Raw genomic sequence first — 10,521 nt, forward strand, 5'->3', positions numbered from 1 at the left:
ACATTTCTGTGAGATGTAACTTTGATTTAATAAACCCTCCTCTTCTTTGAAACAGTTAAGATCAGTTACATTTAGTTATTAGTCAGACTCAGAGGCTTTTATCCAACGTGTATGAGGAACATCAATAGCTTTAATTCAGCAGGAACTTTAGTGTAAATGTTAAGTGCTACACTTATTTAATAAGTGCCAGGATATTATATTAAGGACTTGCAGTTAAAGTGCAGAGTAAGTGTTGAACATGTTAACAGACGAGTTTCCAAGAGATCATGAAGAAAGAGAGAAATGCTCCGGCTCTGTGTTATTAAAGCAGCCTTGTTATTTACATAGACTGTGGAACAGTGACAGTTTAGTCCATAATAAAATATTATTACTGTAATATAATTTCACAAAGGGCAGTGTGTGAATACTGTAGGACTACAGGATTAAAAAGTTTGTTTACCGACTGTAGGCTATATGGTTTTATGAATAATCCAACAAGCTAGTAAGTAAACCCCAGTATTTACATTGGTGCTGTTTTAAGTTCAAGTATCAAAGGCAGACATGCATCAATACTTCAATATTGCAGTTGGTTAAGGTGGGACTGAACACCTGAACATACATCAGAACTGATTGTATGTTTTGGTAGAATATCAATAAATAAAATGGAAGAAAAGGTACACAACTCCGGCTCGGTTGAAGTGCAGCACACAGCTGCACAAATCTCTCATCTGCATCTGTGTAATCCCAGTAAACACACTCAGACACTGTTTATTTCCTGGAACGTCTGACGTGCAGACATGTGTGAACCGCTGAGTCTGGAAACAAGGCAGCACAGATGTCACTGTTGATTAAATCAGACGGACACTTGATGGTCTTTCCAGCAGCACTCCAGCGACATGATGGAGTTGTTGCCATGGCGACTGAAGTGTTTTTATCCCCCCCTCCTCAATCTGGGGAGGATGCTTCGGACAAAGGGCCGCGTGACACAGATGAGCGCGGTTTCACATCTGAAACAATCTGTTTGTATTGCATGTTCTCCTTCAAAAGGTTTCCCTTTGTTGATTCAGGGCAGAATATTGTCTGTCATCTCCATCACAAAGGAAACTACGGCCGTAGGCTACACCTTATCCCCTGTTCTCAGCTCACTCCTGATGTCAGCCATGCTTTTCTCTCAGAGTTCACAAAGCTTTATTTACTGCTAAGTGGACTGAAGTCAAACAGGTTCGTAACGCTCTTTAAACTCATTTCATATTTGCAGTGACACAATGAGGAGGTGCACAATCCATCACTTTGAAATGACAGCCTGTTTGTTTTTATCATTTCTCCTTTGCTGGACATCCATTTGTTCCTTTGAGAGAATGTAGGGATAAACAGCCTGGGCTGCACCCACAGACAGCAGCACATCAATCACAAGCTTTTCTAATTGCTGAGGAAATGATGGCTAAGCATTACAGAGGAGATCGGTGCCAGTGCATGGAGGGAGCAGTGGTGTACTGTAAACTGCTCTATACAGTAGCTTCACATGTTTAAGGGCGAAGGTGCAAGTCTCTCGCTTTAACAGCTTTCCTCCCTTGTGTAGACACACTTCTACCAAGGTAAGCTGGCCGTTGCCAAAATGCACACTAATTATGTCTGATTATGCTGTTTAACCTAATTGCAGGGCCTCCTGCACGATTCTCCTCTCATTTCAGCTAAAAATACCACCTCTGTGCTACAGGAGGAACATTTATACTGCAGGTTTCTTGGTGTGTGAATGAAACCAAGACTCTTTGCTTGCTGGTGGGGTGTGTAGGCTATATTAATGTGTAATGCAATCCTTTTTTGGCTCATGACCCCATTTTGACCTAATTTCTGGCGATCCCACGCCCTCAATCAAGATGCACCAGCTCAGACATTTTCATATGCTGCATTTTATTTGAACTCGTTTTATATTTGAGAAAGTGAAAGTACAGAATACTGTTGTTTAAGATTGTGTATGGTGTTTTAAATCATAATTTTAAAAAGAATAATAATATTTTTATCAGTAATTTTTTGAGTATCAAATACCAGACATTTCAGGCGACCCCATTTGAATTTCAGGCGACCCCACATGGGGTCCCGACCCCAAGGTTGAAAAACACTGGTGTAATGGTTTATGCTATGGTGGAAGAAGTAAAAATGTGTTTTGAAAGATTGAGAGAGCAGCAATATGTTTTTTTTTTTTTTTACTTTTTATTTATTTTGCTTGTTTTTGTTTTACATAAACAACAGCCATTGCACAACAATGCAAGTTACCAAAATGATGGGAGGCGAAAAATAAAATAAAAGTAGGTAAAGTAAAATAACGTAAAATTGTTAGAATAAGTGGGGCACAGCACTCTGGTTGCAGCTTGCATCACTGTCCATTAGGTCTGCTGAGTATTTGACTCATCTTTTTTCATATTATGCGCACAATCCATTTATGCCACCGTTGGTCCAAGGTCAGACAGGAAGTCAGTCTTTCCATCGAGTGAATCTCCTCAACAATATCCAGCCACTGTCCTGGACTTGGAGGGTCGCTTTTCAACCAGTTTCTTGTTAGCAGCAATGTGTTTACTCCTTTGATTCATTTTATTTTTCACCTCCCATCATTTTGGTGACTTGCAGTGTTGCAAGTCATGGGGAGCTTCAAGGGCCACGCACTCCCTGGGAGCTTCTTCCTGGTGGCCGGGATCTGGTGGACAGGAAAGTATTCCCTGTGGCACGCCAGCCGCAGGAACAAGAACATAGGATCCACCAGACTGTCCAGCAGAGCCTCACAGCGCCGCCTGGAGATCATTGAGAGCTCAGTCATACTCTTCTTCTCTTTCGTTGGTAAGCAGGTCTTCCCTTATAAAAATATTTGGAAACAGTTTTGATTAGTATACTGGCACAATATGAAAACAGATGTTTTTATAGTAGCCACTCTTTTAACACTAACCTCCCCGTGTCCCCCAGGGATGCTGGCAGAGCAGTTTGCAGCAGGTGGGCCGAGGCTCCAGCTGTACGACTTTGCAGAGAAACACTGGGAGCAGCTGATGAACTGGCAGCACGCCACCATGTACCTCTTCTTTGGCCTGGCTGCGACCGTGTCTCTGGTCATCCACACCACAGAGGCTGCCCCACTGGCACTGGACAGGCTCATGCTGGCCATTGCTTTCTTTAATGAAGGTAAAAATGAGCATTTTTAAATCTTCATTTTGATACTGCAGTGATTTTGATCACGGGAGGTTCCCCACAGCCCTGTCTGGTGTACTGGTTTACCCTCTTAGCAACATCTGTCATGTCCTAGACGGGAATCTTAACTGATTTTAAAATGTTTTTTATTTAATATTATAAATATTGTCAGTGGTTTATTTTTTGATCAAGTTTGAATTTGAACATGCACTTTGGTAACACTTTACTTTAACACCTAGCTCTATAACGCATTATAACCATACTTATAATGAGTTATAATGCAGTTATAGCGCTGTATAACTATAGTTATAAACACTCATAAATGATCATAATGCTTTATAACAATAATCACAACACACTATAAAGCATTTTATCATGACCTATAAGGTCAGGTATTATAATACGTTATAATTGTTAGTAACTTGCTGACAATGCCCACATCGATAATGCATTATAAATATAGTTATAAAGTGTTAGAATTGGCTTATAGATGTGTATAACTATCATTATAAACACTCTAAATGATCATAAGGCTTTATAACAATACGCATAACACATCATAGAGCAATTATAACTCTATTATAATACTTGATCTTATAATAATAATAATAATAATAATAATAATAATTTTTATTTATATAGCACTTTTCAAGCAAATGCACAAAGTGCTTTACAGATAAAACATCACAGAAAAAAGAACAACAACAGAAGAAAAACCCATGCAAACCCCCTTCCCTCTGAGATCACATGACCCACAATCAATCAGAAAATCAACAGCAGTGCACCCACCAAAACAGTAAAAGCACAAATTCACAAAGGTACAATACAAATGAATTTATAAATAAGTAGAAATGCTCTTGCAGTGCAGATAAAATGTTAGAATAATTAAACAAGATCAAGAAATAGTTAAGAGTATGCCATCCTATAAAAGTGGGTTTTAAGACGTTGTTTAAAAAGCCATTATGAAATGCTCTATGATGTGTTATGCTTATTGTTATAAAGCCTTATGGTAATTTAGGAGTATTTATAATGATAGTTATACACGTCTATAAGTCAATTATAACACACATAATGCACTTTTGTCAAGATCTACTAATTATTTATTTGTATTACCTTTTAGCTGTTATATGGCTTCATTCAGCTGTCTGTTTCACTCAGTGACCCAAATCTACTCAATAATATAGACTTATTTTGCCAAATAAAATTGGTATAGCTGGAGAAATACAACCTGAGCTACAGGTAAAAGTGTGGGAATCCACCATTTGGACCATGGACGTTGAGGATATTGTGTTACATTAATATTCAATTAGATCAATAGAGACTCAGCCAGGAACGGTGCATTGATACATGTTTATGACTTTGGTTATGACTGGATAACAAAACAATATAGTAAAGAATGCTTCTTATTTGTCAGCATCATACTAAGAAAGCAGAAAAGTGATAAAACACATTTTCTGTTTTCTATATAGGCCTATTCCATGATGACTTTCATTTGTTTCTGCAGGATTTCTTTTCCTCTACCATCTCCATGGAAGAAGTATGCTGGACGTCCATGTCCATCTGCTTCTGCTCTACGCCGTCTTTGGACAGGCCTTGGTTGCGTGCCTGGAGGTCTTCCACCGAGGAAACATCATTCTGGAGCTGCTGCGGTGCACCCTCACCATCCTGCAGGGGAGCTGGTTCTGGCAGGTGTGTGTGTGTCTGAGTGTGTGTGTGTGTATGTATGAGTATGGGTGCATGGTGGAGGTTGGTTCTAGCTCTTAACATTACCCTGTCTTTGCACACAGATTGGTTTTGTGCTGTACCCTCCCAGTGGCCCAGAGTGGGACTTAAAGGATCACAACAACATGATGTTCATCACCATGTGCTACTCCTGGCACCTCGCCTTCGCCATGCTCGTTGTGAGCGTGCTCTATTGCACTGTCAGCTGGTGAGAACCCACTCCACACCAGATGTCCCATAAGCTGCTGCTCGTGTATTTGTCCAGAAAGTCTTACAAATCATCCACACTAGGATTAACAACTCAAGCTGCTCCAACACACTGTCTGTTGTGCTTTTTTTCGTAGTGTGGTTCGCTCCAGATTGAAGAGGACCCCTCCGATGGAAATGGGGCTCCTGAAGCCCAGAGACAGAGACCCCGAGTCAGAGGATGAGATTTTATGAAAAGGACTTGACACTACATTGTGACAGATGTGTATCACAGTTAAATCAGGGATGTAATATGCGCAGACATAGGACTAGAATCAAGGCATGCAGACAAAAAAGGGAAAAAGGACATGGTCTCTGGATGCTCTCCTTCAGAAATGCCTGTATATGTCTACCTCTGCCTTTTTTAATCAGCCGTACGCCCTCTTTTAGCCTTACTTTTGTTGTTCAGTGCTATTTATTTTTACTGTGGCCTAATACTTTACTTATATTCTCTCATATCACTTTATAATTATTTTGCACACACAGTATAAGTGAACTCACAAGAAAAGGTTTTTTAGATTTCACGCCTTATGTTTAACCTGCCAAACTTCCCTGCCCAGACATGTTGGTGTGAAGTATAGTGCCATCTAGTGGTGAAAACCGGTCACTGATGACCAGCACAGCAGAGAGTTACTTGAAGGTATTTCCATGTGTCTTTTCCATTTCATAATGCTATCCAAGTTTGATTAATACATGTGAGACAAACCCAATGCCAAACAATAAGAATTCTATTAAAGTCTTTGAATCTTTAACCTTTTTTTGACACGACTGCAGACAAATTAACTGTGGCTATTGTTAATGTGTTCACTTGTACAGAATTTATTCAGTGTTTGTCTTAACAGTGTCCATGTATCATGCACTTATACACTTACTTTAATAGCTATAATAGGCTTATCCACAGAGGCCTTGTTACTGTAAATGTTATTTACCTCTTATCATTAAACTGAGTGCATCATTTGTACACACTGTATGTATAACAGCAGGGCTCAACAAAGATCTTCTATGTTGAAGTGACGTACCACTGAGTGGCACTTGTCTGATGACACAGGTTTTGTTGCCGATATGTCGTTGCAAATTTCTGCAAAGCAGTGTGGTGCTACATACCTGAAACTGTTGTATGGTACCAAGGTGACTAAGGATTGTCATCATTGATTATGAAATGACTGTTATAATGACTGGTTTATCAAAAAAAAATATGAATGAATGAATGTATATTTCGATCACAGCATCAAAAAAAGTATACAACACAGAGTTCAAGGGTTTCAGTCGAAAAGGGTTTTGACTGAAGCCAGGCTTGGTTGCCAAACCCTCGTTTCTGATTTCGTTACAAAACCATAAGCAGCCTAATGAGAAAGCCACAGACATGCATACATATATACATGTACATAGTACACAATACGTCCCCCACTGACAATCCTATAACTATCCACAAACCTACACAACTCAAAAACAAAACAGGTCGAAATCTCAATTTTCGTTGCTAGAAATACATTTTTAGTTTCCTATATCACACAACCAATATCCATCCTCAACTACAAACATACACTAAAAAGCTATTTCCCTGATCCTTTGTTGCTCTCAGCATTTTCAAATTTGTACTTCAATATCTATTGTGTATCTATAAAATGTCACGCTGCCTCAGTCTACAACCCAAATGTCAAGTTGATTATCACAGGAGAAGACTGAGAACAGCAAGTCATAATCAAGAGCAAAAATGTAGTATGATGGCATAAAAAATACTCAATACTTAATCCAAAATAAAATAAAAAAAAGGTAAATTTTTTTTTTTTTAAATGTTGATCAATACTTCAAATTTTTGTTGCTTAATAATTGTGTGGATTAATGCCCTTAGGGACTTAAAGAAACAGCAACAGTTAACCTTTGGGGCTACATGTTGTCTGATTGACCACCCACTGACCTACCTAAAGTTGCAATACAATATTTAATATATATTTAATACAAAAATGACTTTAAAAATGCTGAATAGCTTAAAAAGATAAAATAGATGTTAAGTATCTGATTCCTCATTTTAAATATGCTATGATATGATAACACTTACCTGGTTCCACATTACTGGCTGGGTGTGAGTGAGGCCTCCTGCTGCGTCTCCGCCCAGGTAGAGACTAAACTCAAGTCATCCACCTGGCCAGGTAAGCAGTCAATAAGCCATGTGACGTCGAGGAAACCGGCTAATTTTGTTTGGCAGTCCAGGAAACGATCGCATTATTGGACGCAGTGGTCTGATCTGGTGAAGCCGTAGGCTAACGATCTTCAGCCATCATGGATAAATTAAAATCAGTTCTGAGCGGAGAAGAGTCGAGCAGAGACAACCGGACCGTTTTAGAGGTAAAACTAAACTCTAAACCTCAGACCAGTAGCCTATAGCGTTTAACCTGTGATCCCCGCTGATGCTCTTCTCCTGTGTGTCAATGCAGACCGTGAATGAAGCCTCCACTCTGGGCTGGGGAACACGTGTGAAGGGATTCGTCGCCTGTTTCGTGGTGGGGGGCGTGTGCACAGTTTTGGTACGGATCTGTTATCTAGGATTAATTTCTGTATTGATCGTCCTCATGTGTTTTTGTGCTCCACACAACGAGGAAGAAGAGCGCAGCGCAGGGAGGTGATGTGACCTGACAGGTTCTTCTTGCTCTGAGGAATGTGGACGATGTGATGATCATTCATGTAGCAGCACTGACCCGTTCTCCAGCTGCTGTTCACACTGTAACCTGCATAGAGATATGTTGTGTGTCCTTCCTTTCACATTCATACCTATAGTTCCCTGTTGTTGTCTATTTTTCACTGTACAGTGCATGGTGGAAAAGGAACAACACAATGGGCATTCTGCCCCTAAAATCTGAGGCAGTGCATGTACATTTTACACCCAATTGCACATGTGCAACCAGTAAATTTGTTGGGGTTTTATTTAACACTGGTGAAACTTGGAAGCAGCAACTCAAAGAATCTGGAATCTGTCATTACAGGTGGCAGGCCAATGTGTGTGAGGATATGTGAATATTTGCTTTTAAAGTTGATTTATGATCTTTGCCTCTAAATTGCATGCTTGCGCTCCTAAAATTTTAAGTTAGGGGCCACTGCACTCCACTCCCAGTAAAAAAAGGTTAGTCTGGAGCCCCGAGTGGTTAAGGAAATGTATTTTTAATACCATTGTTCTTGGATAGACACAGATCCCCTTTCCTGTATTCTTTTGTTTTATTCTATCCAATTTAGCACTAAAATATTTTTTATACAACATTTATTTCATAAAATAGACACATAAATGAGATGGAAAAAAACATGGTTGTACTTTGTTCCTCTGTGAGCGGGGATATCTCACAAAGGCCTTTTGTGAGATTTGTCCTCTGGTACAGATAAAATATGCAGTCTTCTGTATTCTCCTCTGTCCTGCAGGGAGTTTGTATGCTCTTCCTCCCAAAGATTGGACTCACACTCTTCATCGTCTTCTACACTTTTGGGAACATATGTGCTCTGTGCAGGTTAGTGTGAAGCAGCTGGAGATTGAATGCTTTTAATCTAAGGGAGTTTGTATTATGTAATTATGTGATTGAACATCTGTGTGGGCAACATATTCACACTGAATATGAACATTTTTATATGGGTGTTTACCTCTGATCTGTTGAACAGCACCATGTTTCTGCTGGGGCCAGTGAAGCAGCTGAAAAGGATGTGTGACAAAACACGAGCACTGGCCACCACAATCATGATTGTAAGTACACAAGTTAATTATTTTGCTTTCCCTGTTTTACACACTGTACTGTAATACTGATGTCTATACATTGAGAAGGCTTCATTCATAACGATCTGCTTTTGAAATGACTTACTGGTTTGATTTTTTTTTAAGGAAGGACAGTGTCTTGAAAACTGAACACTTGTTATTGATAATTTGTCCAGAAACTTTTTTTAAATTTTTTTTTACTGTTTGTTTTATTAACAATAGAGTCAAAATATAAAGAAATAAATGAAACAATTTGGGACAATCATCACACATTTAGTCCAGGTTGGTGTTATCATGTCTGTCTTTCATTCACTGCTCTAGACTTGCCTTGTGTTGACTCTCTGTGCAGCCTTCTGGGTGAGTAAGCCTACAGTTATCACTTTCACTCATGTTATCAAGAACTGCTTTGATTGTACTGCAGTACAGTGTTGTGTTGTTTAAGCCCAGTCTGTCAAGCTGTGTTTCTTTTTTCTTCTAACAGTGGAAGAACTTTGGGCTCGCTTTGTTATTTTGCATCTTGCAAGTCTTGTCGTTTGCCTGGTAAGTCCCAAGTTCACTTGAATTTTAACTGATTGTTTCAGTCTGAAATCTATCAGCGTGTATGACACAGGTTTGTTTTGTTATCCAGGTACAGTCTGTCGTACATCCCATTTGTGAGGTCTGTCATTTTTAATTCTGTTTCTCCAATTTGGCTGTATCAATGTTCAGAATCAAAATGTCATTGAAAGCCTGTCTGATTCATGTGAATTTCTCTGCAGGGATGCAATAATGAAGTTGGTGGCCATGTGCATAAAGTGAACCCTGTCCGAGCTGAAGGTTCAGTCTGGATGAAGTGAAGGGGGCAGGTCTCACACAGAAGTTACTGGAATAACCTTGAATGTGGCTGTTACTTTTAAAGGAGAGTCTGGGACTCTTCCGTTGACACATTTTAAAAATCTGCGAATTGTTTCTTTTCCTTGCTACGCTTCATTAATTGAGCTCATTGATTTTTTGATATGTATTATTCTCTGGCCCTAAAAACTCAACATACTGCAACATGCAATAACACAAATGTACTCTGAATTCAGAAAACAACTATGTCAATAACACAATGCATGTGTTGCAAAACCTCACAACAGAAGAGAAGTGTTTCTGGGGGAAAGTGACAGACCTGAAAAGAGACTATGGCTAAGCTAACAGGATGTATTTGCAAAATATAAATTGTGTTGTGATTTTTTTTGCAGCTCACGTGCTGTCATATTGCTGAATTTGTTTCTGAATTTGTAGTGAGTTTGTATCTTTGCATTTGTATCTTTGCATGTGTTTTCTTAATTGGCAGTGCATTGACCTTTCGGGGCCACCGATCACTCCAGTTTATATCAATTTTAATCAATACCTTCATATTTTGTAATAATGTAAATATTTGTAATAAATGATGTCAGTGATTGTATAACTAAACAGATGACAACCTCATGTCCATAGCTGAAAGAAATACATATGAAGTAGCTAAATAAGTAACGCTTACATAAGGTTCAGATGTGTAAACTGAAATCTGTCAGTTTCTGTTGTGAAAAACTTAACCTCCATTATTTAGGGGAAGATTTGTTGCTTGAAAATTGTTCTTAGTTTTTTGGGGAACAGCCCAGAAGACCACTGAGGTTACAGAGCTGTATCAGCCAAAAACATGG

General features: G+C 39.1%; 2 protein-coding genes across 2 annotated transcripts; both read left to right on the forward strand.

Moving 5' to 3' along the window:
• The first annotated feature begins 2,609 nt into the window (after window positions 1-2,609).
• tmem45a (transmembrane protein 45a) lies at window positions 2,610-5,867 on the forward strand. The gene is made up of 5 exons (XM_085773722.1): window positions 2,610-2,811; window positions 2,935-3,147; window positions 4,658-4,842; window positions 4,941-5,083; window positions 5,220-5,867. The coding sequence occupies exons 1-5, from the start codon at window positions 2,616-2,618 to the stop codon at window positions 5,314-5,316; spliced, it is 834 nt and encodes a 277-aa protein (XP_085629848.1). The 5' UTR covers window positions 2,610-2,615; the 3' UTR covers window positions 5,317-5,867.
• A 1,418-nt stretch (window positions 5,868-7,285) lies between these two features.
• Window positions 7,286-10,282, forward strand: sft2d2a (SFT2 domain containing 2a). Its single transcript, XM_085775387.1, has 8 exons — window positions 7,286-7,467; window positions 7,557-7,646; window positions 8,530-8,615; window positions 8,764-8,845; window positions 9,176-9,211; window positions 9,336-9,394; window positions 9,483-9,512; window positions 9,613-10,282. Exons 1-8 carry the CDS (start codon window positions 7,402-7,404, stop codon window positions 9,650-9,652), a joined length of 489 nt encoding a protein of 162 aa, XP_085631513.1. The 5' UTR covers window positions 7,286-7,401; the 3' UTR covers window positions 9,653-10,282.
• Window positions 10,283-10,521: the final 239 nt, after the last annotated feature.

Source organism: Trachurus japonicus, chromosome 4 (assembly GCF_045865225.1).
Source record: "Trachurus japonicus isolate A0001 chromosome 4, Traja_1.0".
Taxonomy (NCBI): domain Eukaryota; kingdom Metazoa; phylum Chordata; class Actinopteri; order Carangiformes; family Carangidae; genus Trachurus; species Trachurus japonicus.

Bases quoted from the DNA above. Each gene is read 5' to 3' on its own strand.
- tmem45a (XM_085773722.1), top strand. From the start codon at position 2,616: ATGGGGAGCTTCAAGGGCCACGCACTCCCTGGGAGCTTCTTCCTGGTG. The intron at 2,812-2,934 runs GTAAGCAGGTCT...CGTGTCCCCCAG, and splicing joins ACTCTTCTTCTCTTTCGTTG to GGATGCTGGCAGAGCAGTTT. The intron at 3,148-4,657 runs GTAAAAATGAGC...TTGTTTCTGCAG, and splicing joins CATTGCTTTCTTTAATGAAG to GATTTCTTTTCCTCTACCAT.
- sft2d2a (XM_085775387.1), top strand. From the start codon at position 7,402: ATGGATAAATTAAAATCAGTTCTGAGCGGAGAAGAGTCGAGCAGAGAC. The intron at 7,647-8,529 runs GTACGGATCTGT...TCTGTCCTGCAG, and splicing joins GGGGCGTGTGCACAGTTTTG to GGAGTTTGTATGCTCTTCCT. The intron at 9,395-9,482 runs GTAAGTCCCAAG...TTTGTTATCCAG, and splicing joins CAAGTCTTGTCGTTTGCCTG to GTACAGTCTGTCGTACATCC.